The sequence below is a fragment of the Eubalaena glacialis genome, chromosome X, assembly GCF_028564815.1.
Source record: "Eubalaena glacialis isolate mEubGla1 chromosome X, mEubGla1.1.hap2.+ XY, whole genome shotgun sequence".
In the NCBI taxonomy this organism is placed as follows: domain Eukaryota; kingdom Metazoa; phylum Chordata; class Mammalia; order Artiodactyla; family Balaenidae; genus Eubalaena; species Eubalaena glacialis.
The window spans coordinates 106,236,157-106,256,481 of record NC_083736.1 but is presented as its reverse complement, the minus strand read 5'-3'; the positions used below and the strand labels follow the sequence as shown (position 1 = coordinate 106,256,481).

General features: G+C 38.4%; 1 protein-coding gene across 6 annotated transcripts in view; it reads right to left on the bottom strand.

The window, feature by feature from the left end:
- PLS3 (plastin 3) overlaps positions 1–20,325 on the bottom strand; it is a 90,599-nt gene that overhangs the window by 18,535 nt on the left and 51,739 nt on the right. For all 6 annotated transcript variants that reach the window (XM_061177686.1, XM_061177689.1, XM_061177690.1 and 3 more), the window contains 3 exons: positions 9,529–9,692; positions 2,494–2,623; positions 1,559–1,691 (listed from right to left, as the gene is read on the bottom strand). In XM_061177686.1, the coding sequence (XP_061033669.1) occupies positions 1,559–1,691; positions 2,494–2,623; positions 9,529–9,692 (427 nt within the window). The remainder of the gene's footprint in view (positions 1–1,558; positions 1,692–2,493; positions 2,624–9,528; positions 9,693–20,325) is intronic.

Below are 20,325 nucleotides of genomic sequence, written 5' to 3'. Positions count from 1 at the left end.
CAAAATTTAAATATTAAATAAATAGTACCGTATGAGTCTCTATATTAAAACATATCGGGAATATCTCTTTACAGCCTATAAGTGGCAAGTAAGGGGATATTTCACATTTTTAAAATCAGCTTTTCAAACAACCAAAATGACCTTATTGAAAGAAAAAAGAATTTTATATATTGTACACTGTCATCAGAAATATACCCATTGCACTGTTCTAAGTGCTCTATATATAGTCACTTAAAGCTCACAACAGCCCTGTGAGGCAAGTACAATAATATGGGGATCATAATGGATGGATCCTGAAATGCAAAGTGGTCAAGTACCTTTTATTTATTTAAAAAAATTCTTCCCTATTATGGTTTATTACAGGATATTAAATATAGTTCCCTGTGCTATATGGTAGGACCTTATTGTTTATCTATTTTATATATAGTATATTTTATATACAGTGTGTATCTGCTAATACAAAACTCCTAATTTATCTCTTTCTCCCCCTTTCCCCTTTGGTAACCATAAGTTTATTTTCTATGTCTGTGAGTCTGTTTCTATTTTGTAAATAAGTTCATTTGTATCATTTTTTTTAAGATTCCACATATAAGTGATATCATGCGGTATTTGACTTTCTCTGTCTGACTTACTTCACTCAGTATGACAATCTCTAGGTCCATCCATGTTGCTGCAAATGGCATAATTTCATTCTTTTTTATGGCTGAGTAGTATTCCATTGTGTATATGTACCACATCTTCTGTATCCATTCCTCTGTTGATGGACATTTAGGTTGCTTCCATGTCTTGGCTATTGTAAATAGTGCTGCTGTGAACATTGGGGCGCATCTATCTTTTTGACTTACAGTTTTCTCCAGACATATGCCCAGGAGTGGGGCTGCTGGATCATATGGCAACTCTATTTTTAGTTTTTTAAGGAACCTCCATAGTATTTTCCATAGTGGCTGTACCAATTTACATTCCCACCAACAGTGTAGGAAGGTTCAAAGGGGTCAGTATCTTGATTGCAGCTATTGATACATAGCTACTGAGTGGCAGAGCCTGAATAGGAACCGGGCAGACTGATTATGGAGCATGCTCTTAACCACTGTACGCCACTGCCTCAAAAAAGAGTTGCATTCACTGACAAACTGTTGATAATCTTATATCATTTCTGCCAAGACACTGTTGGGTCTGGGGCAGCAGGAGTGACGAATGCATTTTTCAGAAATAAGTAATTGGAGAGTGAAAAGTGACGAGTGGCCTGTTTTTCTCTTTTGGGACCGATGGTACTTGAGAATAAAGAGATGCTGACATAAAAAGTTCAACTAAGTTGTAATGTTTAGCTTACTCAGTGATGAGAAGAAATTGGAAGCTGAGAGCTTCTCTAGGAAGAGGTCTCTGGTCTAAATGACTGAGTTTTAGATTCACCTTTAGTGGTACTTTCACGGACAGACCTAGAGATGAAATGGGCAGAACCTAGACAATTTTCAATTCTAGCTATTCCCCGAGATGAATCCGTCAAGCATCCAGAAACAACTATGTCAATTACATGGAAGACTATTTTTGGAAATCTTACCAAAGCACAATTCCATCACCAACAGCTTTGAACAGGTCATCAGTATTTGGGTTCATTGGTATGACATGTCGGCAATCTGGATCATTTTCCAAAGCTTTGTTTATCCAGTTAACGAAAGCATATTTTTCTTCCTCTAAAATTATGTGGAATAAGAAGACATTAGTTCATACTCTAGGTTAAATATTTGACTCTAAAGCCTGAAATAGTTGTTCAAGAGAGCTGTACGTTAATGTATCACAAGCCTGTTATCCTCTTTGGAAACCCAGACAAGTGAATGCAACACAGTGGCTGTTAGGAGCTATATAAAATAAACAAAAAGAATAGAGCAGGGTTAACTGATCCTTAGAAGTTAGTTACAAAATTCTTTAAAAATTCTATTTATAGTTGAGAATCTGCCTGCTAATGCAGGGGACACGGGTTCGAGCCCTGGTCTGGGAAGATCCCACATGCCGCGGAGCAACTAGGCCCGTGAGCCACAACTACTGAGCCTGCGCGTCTGGAGCCTGTGCTCCCCAACAAGAGAGGCCGCGACAGTGAGAGGCCCGTGCACCACGATGAAGAGTGGCCCCCGCTTGCCGCAACTAGAGAAAGCCCTAGCACAGAAACGAAGACCCAACATAGCAATCAATCAATCAATCAATCAATAAATAAATCTTTAAAAAAAAATTCTATTTATATTACTGTAGGGCTCTGCTGTAATAAAGCCTATCTGTGCACGTATTGTATCATGGCTCTTACAAGCTAATAAAGCCGTACAATAAATACCTGTAATGCCTTTATGGGAAGTATTAAGTCCCAAGTCCAAATATAGGTCACAATGACTTCGACTGTATTCTTAATTAGGAGGCAATGTGTTTCTAGAGCCTCTCCTTGACATTATAGCAGGCAACCTACTTAGTTCACTGTGTTCACCTAACACATGTGAAACTATTTACCTGAGTAAGAATGCTGCGTTCCTTCACTGGACAGCTCTGAAGTTCCTCCCAGAGCACAGATCCCTTCTTTCCTGTTGATTGCTTTGCGGAAGGTTTTGGCAATATCGCTGCTTTTTACCTCTTGGAAAATCTATTAATGAAAATATGTTGTTGATTCACAATTTTCAATCAGTCACAACCATAAGCATATTTATCTTCTTTTATACTCTGGTAACCTACATTTTCCCCCATAGGTGATGAGTGTTAAAAGATAAGGCAAACTAGGCTTGAGTTTTAAAATGCTGAACAAGTACTTCAATACTGCTACCAAAAATGAAGTGCCAGAAGTCAACTGCACACACTTGTCAAAAACATCAAGTGCCACATGCGTTGAATCCGTTTTAAGCCAAAAACTAGTGTAGTTCAAAGGCACAGGTAAATCTGTTAATTTTCTAGAACAAGGAAGGCTTTGTTCCTTTCCTGGAGAGAAAAGACTGAAGGATTCCCCCCTTCCTTAAGCACGATTCATAGTGCAAAGAAAGATGAAAATGTTGGGACTTCCCTGGTGGCACAGTGGTTAAGAATCCGCCTGCCAATGCAGGGGACACGGGTTTGAGCCCTGGTCTGGGAAGATCACACATGCCGCGGAGCAACTAAGCCCGTGCGCCACAACTACTGAGCCTGCACTCTAGAGCCCACAAGCCACAACTACTGAGCCTGAGAGCCACAACTACTGAAGCCTGTGTGCCCAGAGCCCGTGCTCCGCAACAAGAGAAGCCACTGCAATGAGAAGCCCGCGCACTGTGGCGAAGAGTAGCCCCCACTCGCTGCATCTAGAGAAAGCCTGTGCGCAGCAACTAAGACCCAACGCAGACAAAAAAAAAAAAAAAAAAAAAGAATAAACCCAGAAAAGAGGCTTTTCAGTGATCGAGCTTCTTCACAATAAGGCACATGGCTAATGAAATTAACCTGTACATTCTAATGGTACAAAAGCAGGTGGTAACAAAGCAAATTTCATACCCTACTCTAACCGCTTGACTGAATTACTGGACATTCCAAAGGTCTGCCTATACATGTCTGAAATACTGGAACTTACCTAACCTCCAATTTGTTCCTGAGCTACCAATGTGCATGGCTAAATTAGCCACCGCCAGAAAAACAAGAGCAAGATGTAGTATTTTCATAAAAACTTCTTTAAAAGGTGTTTAGAACACAATAGACTTATCGAAAGAAACTTACGGCCCTAATGGAAAAGTTGCTGAGCAAACAGAAGATAACCCAAAGGCCTTTAGCATTACTGACAAGTACATACTCACAAACACACCTCAGGAGGGGTAGCCTATGTTTGAAGGTCATAGAACAGGGTCACCGTATTTAGCAGTTCAGGCTGTGTCTATGAGAGCAGGCATGAGTAGAAGCTGAAATCCAGCCCATGCTCCCCTAAGCAGGCCTGGTGTCTTGTGCAAGACTGTGGCAGGCAGAAAGAAGAGTGCCTTTTTACATTTAGTCTCTCCAGGAGAGCATCTTTTTGAAATTAATCAACTGAGACAGACTTTTTTTTTTTTTAACATCTTTATTGGAGTATAATTGCTTTACAATAGTGTGTTAGTTTCTGCTTTATAACAAAGTGAATCAGTTATACATATACATATGTTACCATATCTCTTCCCTCTTGCATATCCCTCCCTCCCACCCTCCGTATCCCACCCCTCTAGGTGGTCACAAAGCACAGAGCTGATCCCCCTGTGCTATGCGGTTGCTTCCCACTGGCTATCTATTTTACGTTTGGTAGTGTATATATGTCCATGCCACTCTCTCACTTTGTCACATCTTACCCTTCCCCCTCCCCATATCCTCAAGTCCATTCTCTAGTAGGTCTGTGTCTTTATTCCCGTCTTACCACTAGGTTCTTCATGACCTTTTTTTTTTTTCCTTAGATTCCATATATATGTTAGCATACTGTATTTGTTTTTCTCTTTCTGACCTACTTCACCCTGTATGACAGACTCTAACTCCATCCACCTCACTACAAATAACTCCATTTCGTTTCTTTTTATGGCTGAGTAATATTCCATTGTACATATGTGCCACATCTTCTTTATCCATTCATCTGATGATGGACACTTAGGTTGCTTCCATGTCCTGGCTATTGTAAATAGAGCTGCAATGAACATTGTGGTACATGACTCTTTTTGAATTCTGGTTTTCTCAGGGTATATGCCCAGTAGTGGGATTGCTGGGTCGTATGGTAGTCCTATTTTTAGTTTTTTAAGGAACCTCCATACAGTTCTCCATAGTGGCTGTATCAATATACATTCCCACCAACAGTGCAAGAGGGTTCCCTTTTCTCCACACCCTCTCCAGCATTTATTGTTTCTAGATTTTTTGATGATGGCCATTCTGACCAGTGTGAGATGATATCTCATTGTAGTTTTGATTTGCATTTCTCTAATGATTAATGATGTTGAGCATTCTTTCATGTGTCTGTTGGCAATCTGTATATCTTCTTTGGAGAAATGTCTATTTAGGTCTTCTGCCCATTTTTGGATTGGGTTGTTTGTTTTTTTGTTATTGAGCTGCATGAGTTGCTTGTAAATTTTGGAGATTAATCCTTTGTCAGTTGCTTCATTTGCAAATATTTTCTCCCGTTCTGAGGGTTGTCGAGACAGACTCTTTCTAACTGGTAGGAAAGTTGCTGTAGCCCCATCACAAAGTCATCTTTTCCTGTTACCGTCCTGAAATCCTGGTCTTCCTTGGACTTATAAACCCAATTTTATTTAGGAAAATAGTTAGTAAGCAGTAAGTTTTACAAAATCAAGCTTACTCAATTTCCATAGCTGTGATTTTGTGCTATACCTGTAATTTCAGAGGTAGACTCAGAACGTGTGTGCGCGCGTCCATGTCTGTATATGTATATAGACACACACACACTGACTACTCTAAATATTACACACAACCAAGGAAATCACTCTTCCTCCTCTCTGGCCATTATACTGACTCCTGTTAAGTATCAATAGTGTGGAACTGACTCATGTACCCTGGGTAATTTCAAATTATTAAAATTATTTTTACTCACACTCTGATTCCACCTGTAATTTCATTTAATTTACCTTACCTTCCAAGCCAAGATTAGACAACAAAATGGTTACTTGGGAATGTAGCAATCTTAACTGTGATGCATTTTGTTCCCACAGCTCCCTCTTTGATAACTATATGTATCTGCTCAGTGAAAAAACAATATTGACTATTCTACCTCACTCTGAACTTTACTTCATTTAGATAACACTGTGTAGTAAATTAAAATATAAAATGTGTGCTTCTCCTGACTGAGATACCATAAATCACTGGAACGACAAAAATCTCCAAAATGTGATTGCCTCAAAGCTACTGCCCTCAGAATGACATATGAAAAGTTATTTTTCTTATCACGACTATTTTTGCCTTAAGGATCATTAGCTTCTAAAAATTAGGTTGTTTCCATGATCACTATTTCAGCTGAAAAACTTTGTAAACATCACGGAAAAGAGGAATAATACAAATAATAATAACTTTTAAAGAAGAATGTCTACTGTACAATATTCTAACGCAATTACTTACATAGCTCTACTTAAACTCTTGATGCTTGGGAATGACATGTTGAATGCAAAGTTGCAATTAAATGAGTTAATTTTCAATTGTCTTACAAAAGTTACATGACCTTCCTTTTCTAAATATTTTAAAATAAATTCTTCCAGCCAGGCTCAAATTTTCAGTTTCCTAGTATTTTCCTCTGTTCTTTAGATTTAAAAAAATGTTAAAAGATAAGTGATAGTTGAAGATTTATGTATCTGTTAAATTGATTCACTACGTGAGAATTTGCATTTTATTTTCTACTTTAGTAAAGAAATCACTCGAGTGGATGATAAAGCAATTTGAGTATAAGCCTTGGCTTAACAAGAATCTCTGAAATCAGAGATAGCACCAGGCCAACTACTGTGCTGGAGAGTTGTCAATGAATCTTTTCAAAGCTGCCCGTGGTGATACTAATGAGCTCGCTGTTTCATGCTGTTTTCCCTCCATGAGGAGGGACTTGCTTTTATCATGTGTGAACAAACTCCTGATGTACACTGCTCACTCTGGTTCTATACATCTTTTCCAGTCTCTTTTATGAAACGTTTATGTTTCTTATTCCTTTCAAAAGTGTCATCACCTTCCTAGATCAGCACTAGTGGCCAAACCAAAGCAATGCAGAGGCACAGGACTTAAGAAGGAAAGATTTTAGAATGAATTGCAAAAAAATACTGACTGGCTTCCAGTGTTTGAGGCTTGTTTCCAACGCAGCAGGTTTGAATTTTTACTTTTCGGGGAATCTGCTGTAGGCCTAAACTTAGTAATAATAGGAAAAGAACACTGCCTTTGTAATAAATAGAAATAACTACCAACAACTAACACCTGTATAGCATTTGCTATATACCTGGTATGGTTCTAAGCACTTTACTTATATGAAGTTACTTAATCCTATGAGGTCGGTAATATTAGTAAAAAGTTCTAAAACAGGTCAATAACTTATTCCCATTATGTAAGAGCAAGGTTCTCACTGTGAAAATAAGAGTTTAATGCAGATTTCTCTGCTGAAAGAACTTATCGCCATACCAGTCTTCTTACAGATGAAGTAAAAAACCCCACTATTACCGCGGAAGTATAAAAATCCAGTAATTTAGTTTTGAAATACTTAGAAGAAATAAGATCAGTTAATATATTTAATTTTAACACGTGAAGTTTACATATAATTTGGGGGCTCTTTTCTGCCATATATATATATTCTCCAAAATTAATATAAACATGTTGTTTGTAGCCTGGTTTGCAATTAACACCTCTTAAGTAGCAATTTAAAATAAAAACCAAAAATCTAACATGCAAGAACATGTTTATTTCTATTTCCTTATGTTAATCTCTGACAAGAATAATGTGCTTCCTCTTTCTCAGATAACTAGGATCTACCCATATTTTGTCTGACAATTTGTAAGATGTTTCATTGATGACAAGGCAGATGGGAGCGGACAGACATTTGGTTGGTTACATACCCATCTTTCTTTCAGTACAGTCATGGTGGTATCATTCTGAAACTTCAGCTGGGTTATTTTACTGTCCTTCAGATTTCAAATTTCTTGAATAGAAGGGAGGTAACCGGAAAAAGCCACTAGTCCCCTGTGTAATGTTGGGCAAGTCACTTCCTTTTTCAGGAACCCAGGCTTTTTTTTTTAATTTGAAAAATGAAGGAGTATAAACATATTGATTTCTTCCAATTCTAAAATATACATTTTAACCAACAAGGTCCTCATTAGTATTTTATTTTTTAAAAAAATCCCTGGTGATGCCAAAATTATTATGCCTGTTATTCACTTTTTAAGAAAATACTAGGGTAATCACAGCCTTCACTTAAAAGCCACAAACAGCTGTGTGGAATCAGCAACGTTTCAAAATATACAAAATTAAATATTTCCCTAAGATGATTTTTCTCAAAGACAATTTCATAACTGTGTCCTTAAAAATACTGGCACACTGCAAATCTTGATTATTTAAGTCTGTTCTTCCTAGTAGATTAAAAAATTCTGAGCAGAAAATTATATCAAAAATAAGTGATCATAGTTATCTACCACTCTAAGCTGCTTTAAACTCACAATTAAACATGCAGTTACAAGGGAGGCAAGTTATACATCAGAGGACATGCAAGCGCTCATATTGCAAGTCAATTGCAACTTACTATTGAACATATAGGATTCGAAACAAAAGGCTTTGGCAATAACTGGAGACAAAAAATGGTGGGGAGGAGATCAGTATTTCAAGAGAAGATGGCAAGAACTATAGCATTATAGTTATGAAATATGTCTACATTTTAAAAAAAGTAACACTCCCCTCCTCCCAGCCACGCCCTGCCCCGCCCCACCCCCAGGCAAATGCTATCAGTTGAGTAGACACCGTTACTTAGTCAATTTGCTTCTGGAACTCTCAAGGTGTTCTAAAGGGGTTAATTCTAATCGGAAAAAACATATCAGAATTTCACCTCCTTTACTGAGCTATGGTTACTGATGGGAGTATATGCTATCATTTCAGGTGTCTTGGGGCAAAAACAAACCGTGGAAAAGGATAGGAGCGCTAGGAAGTTGGTGATAAGTATTAGGCACTAATTACCTATCTGCAATATATGTAAGGAATGTCAAATTCGATCTAGTCAAACTCAGCCTTAAATGAATAATAAATAAAAACAATAAAATCTTAAGTGTTCTTAATTGAGGGGAGAGGCAACAGCTATTCTTTAATATATATCTCAAATACTTTGTTAATGAATATGGATGGAAAATGCCATATGTCTAGAAAAATCTTGACCCTGCTAGCTAGCAGCTAAAAGCATTAGGCTTCAATAGTGAGTACCACACATACACTCTCTAAGCACTGAGTATGGAACACTAGGTGCTTGGGGGTAGAAGAATTAAGAAATCAGCCCCTAACCTTGAAGAGTATTTGATGATACTAGAGAAGCAAGAAGAATTTTAAGTGCCTCTTCCAATGGACCGAAAAGATGTGCTTCTAACTTTTAATTATCAAAATCATCATCCTAGGGAAAACGGTACAGTTAAATACTACTACCACAAGAGTAGCAAACATCTTTTTAATCAGAAAGTTCAACTCAGGAAGCGTCCAAGACTGTGAGTCAGGGTGTATCATTAAAATTTGGGAGTACACTGTTCCCGATAGAAAAAGCACTTCGAGGATGTCATTTCACACCTTGAAAAATGCCCTTTATTGATGCCCCCAAAGGAGACTGTTCACCTTACACAGTGAGCAGAGCGTTATATCTTTGATTCTGTCAGTGTTCTTTTCTTGATTCTTTTGTTAAGATATTCTAATGGCTAAAAGAATGAACTAAATGTAGTGGGTGGGATGAGAGAAATTTTATTAGTTATAACAGTACTACTATGATATATTTAGGAACTTAATAGGACTTACTACTAAAAGACCCCACAAGACAAAGGAGCAATCATCACTTCTAATAATGGTAGGTTTTCATATACTTACATAAACAAATTCGTCAAAACTTATCTTCCCATCTTTATACCTGTCACCATCCAGCATGAGTTTTTGAATAATTTCTCTCACTTTATATCCCGGTAATGGCATATTAGCTTCCTTGAAAAGCTCATGAAGTTCATAGTCACAGATGAATCCATTGCTGTTGAGATCTTTGTAAAAAGGGAGACCAAGCAAAAATGGAAACAAATTAACCTATTAGAGTATTTTTCTTCATTTTAGGCTCAGTTCATAAGCTCGCCTAAATACAATGTTTTTCTTTCTTATTGTTTGGTACCTAAGGCTGTTTGAAAGGGAAATGCAAATTTTAACTGAAAAGGGCATGGTTTACATCATGTTTTTTATGTTCTAAACAGTGTATAAGTAGCTTTACTTAAAAATAGCGTCCCTAATATTCAGAAAGCATAGTTGTTTAACAAAATTATTATTAAATCATAAAGCTGACAGGACTTTAAAAATTAAAGAATTAATAGATTATACACCAATAAAACACTGCCATGGTATAAAACAATTTCTACTGTAGCTATTTAGAAGTTTTATGCCCCTTATTCTCCCCTTAGTCTAATAGAACAGTTTATGAATTAATGCTGATTATATTACACAGCACACCTGAAATTACAATACCATCTTCAGTGCCAATTTTTTCAAGAGTTAATGTAAATAAACGTTAAGCCAAAACAAATATAGAGTTCATAAAAATAAATGCAGTCATGAGTAATGCAAATGTATAAATAACTTCCAAATTTTTGTGCTTTCATAACTTAACACTGTATCTAAGTGCTAATGAGGCTTATTCTGAAACTGTTAAAAATGGGAAAAAAACCTGATCAATGATGAAAAGTTAATTTATTGGAAAAGAGGGCTAATGTCCTGAGGGTTATAATCACTTGGGTATATTTTTTTAGTAAAGAAAGTTGGACTTTCAACAGCAATTTCAAATACTTATTGTTCAAAAATGCTTTTTATTCCTTAGGTCCTCCACTGATTTTCATATATAAATTTAATTATAATAAAGGGAAGCAATCTGAATAGAGAAATGACTCAAGATGACCACACCACCATTCAAGAAAATGTACTATGAAGTTAATCTATTTGATATATTACTGCTTAAAAACTGTACCAGAGGGCTTCCCTGGTGGCGCAGTGGTTGAGAATCTGCCTGCCAATGCAGGGGACACGGGTTCGAGCCCCGGTCTGGGAAGATCCCACATGCCGCGGAGCAACTAGGCCCGTGAGCCACAACTACTGAGCCTGCGCGTCTGGAGCCTGTGCTCCACAACAAGAGAAGCCGCGATAGTGAGAGGCCCGCGCACCGCGATGAAGAGTGGCCCCCGCTTGCCGCAACTAGAGAAAGTCCTCGCACAGAAACGAAGACCCAACACAGCCAAAAATAAATAAATAAAATAAATAAACTTGAAAAAAAAGGCCACAAGCAAAATTATTTAAAAAAAAAACAAAAACTGTACCAGATACTGTTCCTGGGATTGGGGATACTGCAATCAATGAAAGAAAGTCTTGCTGTACAAAAGCTCACATTCTAATGACAACTAATAAGCAAATAACATATAACATAAGGTATGATTATAAACATAATGTAATATGGCGTAAGTGCTATGAAGAAAAATAAAGAGGGGTTAGGGGTTAGACTAGGGGCTATTTTGCCCCCCAGGGAATATTCAGAAATGTCTGGAGACATTTTTGATTAGCACACACAGCTGGGGGTGGGGAAGATGCTCCTCGCATCCAGTACATAGATGCCAGGGATGCTGCTAAATATCCTACAATGCATATGACCCCCCTTCCACAGAACTGTGCGGCCCAATATGTCAACGTTGAAGTTGAGGAACCCTGCATTATAGTGACAGGTGGGGATGTGGGTGGTGGTGGGGGTGCTATTTAGATAGAATGCTCAAGGACAGCCACTTTGATGAGGTTATATTTGAATGAAGACTTATGTGAGGTAAGAAAGCACATCATATGGCTATCAGGGGGGGAAAATTTTAGGTAGAGCAAACAGCAAATGCCAAGTCTCTGATGTGGAAGAGTGTCTGGTGTGTTTTGGGGACAGCAAAGATCCAGTATGACTTCAGCAGAGTGAGCCAAGGAGAAAATGAGAGATGAGGTCAGGGAACTGATCATAAAAGCTCTTATCAAAATATTAAATCCCCTGTATGAAACCAATACATTGAAAGCTGATGATATTGTTATGTTTACTTTTAATGAAGTATATGATTTTAGAGTCAAATATTCTTAAACATAGATTACCATATTTTTAATCTATCAATTAAAATATCTATACTTTTAAAGCATCATCACCAAACTACCCAACACTTCTGAAAACCACTAATATTTCCTTTGAGGTAAAGCACTTGATTCCCCTAGGGCACATCTTCAAGTTTTTTTGCTTTGAACTTATAAAGGGCCATACATCAAACACTTGATTAGTAAAGTGTTTATATGCAGAAATCAATCCAGCAACAACATCTGCAGCTGCTAAAAAGAACAAAGTAATCCACGTGGCACTGTGGCAGGATTTTAGCAATTTTTGATGAGTGAAATTCTTGGGTTTCAATACACCTTCTCCTATGCATATACCAGTCTATTTCTCCCATTTTCTTTAAAAAGGTTAAAAGAGAGCTCAGTACTACAGAGTTAAGTGTGACAAAGTGAAAGATACATAGCATAGATGAAGGGACACAAGAGAGATTAATAGGACACCGGATCTAATTTCATCTTGGCTACTAATTTGCCCAAGTCATCTCTCCAGATCTTAGTTTTCTCATCTGTAAAAGGAGGGCTTTGGATCAAATGATCTCTAAGGTCCCCTTTTAGCTCAAAAAACTGGAGATAAAAACCATCATACACAGGAAAAATACAGAGTAATAACATTCTGATCACTACTATACCTCAGTATCTAAATACTATATTCCTTCATTTTATGATATCTTTAGAAAAGGAGATAGCTTATTCCTTGCAACTATCAAAACTCTTTCTGAGAGACCTTCAAGATGGCAGAAGAGTAAGCCATGGAGATCACCTTCCTCCCCACAAATACATCAGAAATACATCTACATGTGGAACAACTCCTACAGAACACCTACTGAACACTGGCAGAAGACCTCAGACTTCCCAAAAGGCAAGAAACTCCCCACGTACCTGGGTAGGGCAAAAGAAAAAATAAAAAACAGAGACAAGAGAATAGGTACGGGACCTGCACCACGGGGAGGGAGCTGTGAAGGAGGAAAAATTTCTGCACACTAGGAAGCCCCCTCACTGGCAGGGATGGGAGCGGGGGAGCTTTGGAGCCACGGAGGAGAGCGCAGCAACAGGAGTGTGGAGGGCAAAGCAGAGAGATTCCCGCGCAGAGGATCGGTGCCGACCAGCACTCACCAGCCTGAGAGGCCTGTCTGCTCACCCGCCGGGACGGGTGGGGGCTGGGAGCTGAGGCTCGGGCTTCGGAGGTCAGATCCCAGGGAGAGGACTGGGGTTGGCTGCGTGAACACAGCCTGAAGGGGGCTAGTGCGCCACAGCTAGCCGGGAGGGAGTCCGGGAAAAAGTCTGGACCTGCCTAAGAGGCAAGAGACCATTGTGTCGGGGTGCGCGAGGAGAGGGGATACAGAGCGCCACCAAAATGAGCTCCAGAGACGGGCGCGAGCCGCAGCTATCAGCGTGGACCCCAGAGATGGGCGTGAGGCGCTAAGGCTGCTCCTGCAGCCACCAAGAAGCCTATGAACAAGCACAGGTCACTATCCACACCTCCCCTCCCGGGAGCCTGTGCAGCCCGCCACTGCCAGGGTCCCGTGATCCAGGAACAACTTCCCCGGGAGAACACACCGCGTGCTTCAGGCTGTTGCAATGTCACGCTGGTCTCTGCCGCCGCAGGCTCTCCCTGCATTCCGTACCCCTCCCTCCCCCCGGCCTGAGTGAGCCAGAGCCCCCTAATCAGCTGCTACTTTAACCCCGTCCTGTCTGAGCGAAGAACAGACGCCCTCAGGCCACCTACACGCAGAGGCAGGGCCAAATCCAAAGCTGAACCTCAGGAGCTGTGTGAACAAAGAAGAGAAAGGGAAATCTCTCCCAGCAGCCTCAGGAGCAGCGGATTAAATCTCCACAGTCAACTTGATGTACCCTGCATCTGCGGCATACCTGAATAGACAACGAATCATCCCAAAATTGAGTCGGTGGACTTTGAGAGCAGTGAAATATATATATTTATTTATTGATTTGGTTGCTCTCTTCCTTTACATATATATATATATGTGTGTGTTTATTTATATTTTCTCTTTTTGTGAGTGTGTATGTGTATGCTTCTTTGTGTGATTTTGTCTGTATAGCTTTGCTTTTACCATTTGTCCTAGGGTACTGTATGTCCGTTTTTTTTTTTTTTTAAGTATAGCTTTTAGCACTTGTTATCATTGGTGGATTTGTTTTTTGGTTTGGGTGCTCTCTTCTTTCTTTTTTTTTCTTTTTTTATTACTTTTTAATTTTTTAAAATTTTTAATAATTATTTTTTATTTTTATTTTAATAATTTTATTTTATTTTTTTCTTTCTTTTTTTCTGCCTTTTTTTCTGAGCCGTGTGGCTGACAGGGTCTTGGTGCTCCGACCAGGTGTCAGGCCTATGCCTCTGAGGTGGGAGAGCTGAGTTCAGGACATTGGTCCACCAGAGACCTCCCGGCTCCATGTAATATCAAAAGGCGAAAGCCCTCCCAGAGATCTCCATATCAATGCTAAGACCCAGCTCCACTCAACGACCAGTAAGCTACAGTGCTGGACACCCTATGCCAAACAACTAGCAAGACAGGAACACAACCTCACCCATTAGCAGAGAGGCTGCCTAAAATCATAATAAGGTCACAGACACCCCAAAACACACCAGCAAACGTGGTCCTGCCCACCAAAAAGACAAGATCCAGCCTCATCCACCAGAACACAGGCACTAGTCCCCTCCAGCAGGAAGCCTACACAACCCACTGAACCAACCTTAGCCACTGGGGACAGACACCAAAAACAATGGGAACTACAAACCTGCAGCCTGCGAAAAGGAGACCCCAAACAGTAAGTTAAGCAAAATGAGAAGACAGAGAAACACACAGCAGATGAAGGAGCAAGGTAAAAACCCACCAGACCAAACTAATGAAGAGGAAGTAGGCAGTCTACTGAAAAAGAATTCAGAGTAATGATAGTAAAGATGATCCAAAATCTTGGAAATAGAATGGAGAAAATACAAGAAACGTTTAACAAGGACCTAGAAGAACTAAAGAGCAAACAAACAATGATGACCAGCACAATAAGTGAAATGAAAAATTCTCTAGAAGGAATCAATAGCAGAATAACTGAGGCAGAAGAATGGATAAGTAACCTGGAAGATAAAATAGTGAAAATAACTACTGCAGAGCAGAATAAAGAAAAAAGAATGAAAAGAATAGAGGACAGTCTCAGAGACCTCTGGGACAACATTAAACGCACCAACATTCGAATTATAGGGGTCCCAGAAGAAGAAGAGAAAAAGAAAGGGACTGAGAAAATATTTGAAGAGATTATATTGAAAACTTCCCTAATATGGGAAAGGAAATAGTTAATCAAGTCCTGGAAGCACAGGGAGTCCCATACAGGATAAATCCAAGGAGAAACACGCCAAGACACGTATTAATTAAACTACGAAAAATTCAATACAAAGAAAAAATATTCAAAGCAGCAAGGGAAAAACAACAAATAACATACAAGGGAATCCCCATAAGGTTAACAGCTGATCTTTCAGCAGAAACTCTGCAAGCCAGAAGGGAGTGGCAGGGCATATTTAAAGTGATGAAAGGGAAAAACCTACAACCAAGATTACTCTACGCATCAAGGATCTCATTCAGATTCAATGGAGAAATTAAAACCTTTACAGACAAGCAAAAACTAAGAGAATTCAGCACCACCAAACCAGCTTTACAACAAATGCTAAAGGAACTTCTCTAGGCAGGAAACACAGGAGAAGGAAAAGACCTACAATAACAAACCCAAAACAATTAAGAAAATGGTAATAGGAACATATGTATTGATAATTACCTTAAATGTAAATGGATTAAATGCTCCCACTAAAAGACATAGACTGGCTGATTGGATACAAAAACAAGACCCGTATATATGCTGTCTACAAGAGACCCACTTCAGACCTAGGGACACATAGAGACTGAAAGTGAGGGGATGGAAAAAGATATTCCATGCAAATGGAAATCAAAAGGAAGCTGGAGCAGCAATTCTCATATCAGACAAAATAGACTTTAAAATAAAGACTATTACAAGAGACAAAGAAGGACACTACATAATGATCAAGGGATCAATCCAAGAAGAAGATATAACAATTGTAAATATTTATGCACCCAACATAGGAGCACCTCAATACATAAGGCAAATACTAACATCCATAAAAGGGGAAATTGACATTAACACAATCATAGTGGGGGATTTTAATACCCCACTTTCACCAGTGGACAGATCATCCAAAATGAAAATAAATAAGGAAACACAAGCTTTAAATGGTACATTAAACAAGATGGACTTAATTGATATTTATAGGACATTCCATCCAAAAACAACAGAATACACTTTCTTCTCAAGTGCTCAGGGAACATTCTCCAGGATAGATCATAACTTGGGTCACAAATCAAGTCTTGGTAAATTTAAGAAAACTGAAATCGTATCAAGCATCTTTTCCAACCACAATGCTATGAGACTAGATATCAATTGCAGGAGAAAATCTGTAAAAAATACAAACACATGAAAGCTAAACAATACACTACTTAATAACCAAGAGATCACTGAAGAAATCAAAGAGGAAATGAAAAAATACCTAGAAACAAATGACAATGAAAACACGACGACCCAAAACCTATGAGATGCAGCAAAAGCAGTTCTAAGAGGGAAGGTTATAGCAATACAATCCTACCTCGAAACAAAAAACATCTCAAATAAACAACCTAACCTTACAGCTAAAGCAATTAGAGAAAGAAGAACAAAAAAATACGAAAGTTAGCATAAGGAATGAAATCATAAAGATCAGATCAGAAATAAATGAAAAAGAAATGAAGGAAACAATAGCAAATATCAATAAAACTAAAAGCTGGTTCTTTGAGAAGATAAACAAAATTGATAAACCATTAGCCAGACTCATCAAGAAAAAAAGGGAGAAGACTCAAATCAACAGAATTAGAAGTGAAAAGGAGAAGTAACAACTGACACTGCAGAAATACAAAGGATCATGAGAGATTACTACAAGCAACTCTATACCAATAAAATGGACAACCTGGAAGAAATGGACAAATTCTTAGAAAAGCACAACCTTCTGAGACTGAACCAGAAAGAAATAGAAAATATGAACAGACCAATCACAAGCACTGAAATTGAGACTGTGATTAAAAATCTTCCAACAAACAAAAGCCCAGGACCAGACGGCTTCACAGGTGAATTCTATCAAAAATTTAGAGAAGAGCTAACACCTATTCTTCTCAAAATCGCCCAAAACATGGCAGAGGGAGGAACACTCCTAAACTCATTCTACGAGGCCACCATCAGTCTGATACCAAAACCAGACAAAGATGTCACAAAGAAAGAAAACTACAGGCCAATATCACTGTTGAACACAGATGCAAAAATCCTCAACAAAATACTAGCAAACAGAATCCAACAGCACATTAAAAGGATCATACACCATGATCAAGTGGGTTTTATCCCAGGAATGCAAGGATTCTTCAATATACGCAAATCAATCAATGTGATATACCATATTAATAAATTGAAGGATAAAAAGCATATGATCATCTCAATAGATGCAGAAAAAGCTTTCGACAAAATTCAACACCCATTTATGATAAAAACCCTCCAGAAAGTAGGCATAGAGGGAACTTTCCTCAACATAATAAAGGGCATATATGACAAACCCACAGCCAACATCATTCTCAATGGTGAAAAACTGAAAACTTTTCTACTAAGATCAGGAACAAGACAAGGTTGCCCACTCTCACCACTATTATTCAACATAGTTTTGGAAGTTTTAGTCACAGCAATCAGAGAAGAAAAAGAAATAAAGGGAATCCAAATTGGAAAAGAAGAAGTAAAGCTGTCACTGTTTGCAGATGACATGATAGTATACATAGAGAATCCTAAAGATGCTACCAGAAAACTATTAGAGCAAATCAATGAATTTGGTAAAGTAGCAGGATACAAAATTAAGGCACAGAAATCTCTTGCATTCCTATACACTAATGATGAAAAATCTGAAAGAGAAATTAAGGAAACACTGCCATTTACCACTGCAACAAAAAGAATAAAATACCTAGGAATAAACCTACCTAAGGAGACAAAAGACCTGTATGCAGAAAACTATAAGACACTGATGAAAGAAATTAAAGATGATACAAACAGATGGAGAGATACACCATGTTCTTGGATTAGAAGAACCAACATTGTGAAAATGACTATACTACCCAAAACAATCTACAGATTCTATGCAATCCCTATCAAACTACCAATGGCATTTTTCACAGAACTAGAAGAAAAAATCGCACAATTTGTATGGAAACACAAAAGACCCCAAATAGCCAAAGCAATCTTGAGAAAGAAAAATGGAGCTGGAGGAATCAGGCTTCCGGACTTCGGACTGTACTACAAAGCTACAGTAATCAAGACAGTATGGTACTGGCACAAAAACAGAAATATAGATCAATGGAACAGGACAGAAAGCTCAGAGATAAACCCATGCACATATGGTCATCTTATCTTTGAGAAAGGAGGCAAGAATATACAATGGAGAAAAGACAGCCTCTTCAATAAGTGGTGCTGGGAAAACTGGACAGGTACATGTAAAAGAATGAAATTAGACACTCCCTAACACCACACACAAAAATAAACTCAAAATGGATTAAAGACCTAAATGTAAAGCCAGACACTATCAAACTCTTAGAGGAAAACATAGGCAGAACACTCTATGACATAAATCACAGCAAGATCCTTTTTGACCCACCTCCTAGAGAAATGGAAATAAAAACAAAAATAAATCAACGGGACCTAATGAAACTTAAAAGCTTTTGCACAGCAAAGGAAACCATAAACAAGACGAAAAGACAACCCACAGAATGGGAGAAAATATTTGCAAATGAAGTAACTGACAAAGGATTAATCTCCAAAATTTCCAAGCAACTCATGCAGCTCCATATCAAAAAAACCAACAACCCAATCCAAAAATGGGCAGAAGACCTAAATAGACATTTCTCCAAGGAAGATATACAGATTGCCAACAAACACATGAAGGAATGCTCAACATCATTAATCATTAGAGAAATGCAAATCAAAACTACAATGAGGTATCACCTCACACCAGTTAGAATGGGCATCATCAGAAAATCTACAAACAACAAATGCTGGAAAGCGTGTGGAGAAAAGGGAACCCTCTTGCACTGTTGGTGGGAATGTAAATTGATACAGCCACTATGGAGAACAGTATGGAGGTTCCTTAAAAAACTAAAAATAGAACTACCATACGACCCAGCAATCTCACTACTGGGCATATATCCTGAGAAAACCATAATTCAAAAAGAGTCATGTACCACAATGTTCACTGCAGCTCTATTTACAACAGCCAGGACATGGAAGCAACCTAAGTGTCCATCGACAGATGAATGGATAAAGAAGATGTGGCACATATATACAATGGAATATTACTCAGCCATAAAAAGAAACGAAATTGAGTTATTTGTAGTGAGGTGGATGGACGTAGAGACTGTCATACTGAGTGAAGTAAGTCAGAAGGAGAAAAACAAGTCCTGTATGCTAACACATATATATGGAATCTAAAAAAAAAAAATGGTTCTGAAGAACCTAGGGGCAGGACAGGAATAAAGACGCAGACGTAGAGAATGGACTTGAGGACACGGGGAGGGCGAAGAGTAAGCTGGGATGAAGTGAGAGAGTGGCACGGACTTATATATACTACCAAATGTAAAATAGATAGCTAGTGGGAAGCAGCCGCATAGCACAGGGAGATCAGCTCGGTGCTTTGCGACCACCTAGAGGGGTGGCATAGGGAGGGTGGGAGGGAGATGCAAGATGGAAGAGATAGGGGAACATATGTATATGTATAGCTGATTCACTTTGTTATCAAGCAGAAACTAACACACCATTGTAAAGCAATTATACTCCAATAAAGATGTTAAAAAAAAATGAGTTACCAAGAAGAAAATTAAATTAAAAAAAAAAAACTGTTTCCACGCCAGCAATTTCTGATAGAAAGATATTTTTAAATGTATTCTACTTTTCTCTGACTTCTGAAATGACATATCTGAGCAAAATTTAAGCATGTTATTTACTCCAGTTTAGAGCTAGAGTGTTGTTCTTTTTGTATTCTCAGGGATACAACAGAAGTGGAAGGTAGAGATGTTTAAAAATAAATATTGGAGAACTATAATGAATTCAGGGCTACATGAAACTGACAAAGGCCCTGAGAGTCTAGTCTATCTGGCAGTTTCTTCGCTTTAGGTAGAAGAGAGGTACAGGCAATGGGGGAACTACCACTTGTGTGCACCCTCTCTGAAATAACCTCTCTTGAGCATTAATTAGAAGCTCACTGATGTGATTAAAAGATGCCAGGAAGTAGCCACCCTAAAATATAACTAACATAAAATAACCACATGTGGAAATACCATTTTGAAGTAAGTGTAGTAGTAACAGATGCTTTTAGTAATGGACAGGAACGTTTTAAAGGGCGGTTGGAGGAATAAGAATTTGTCATTACCTGACAATCTT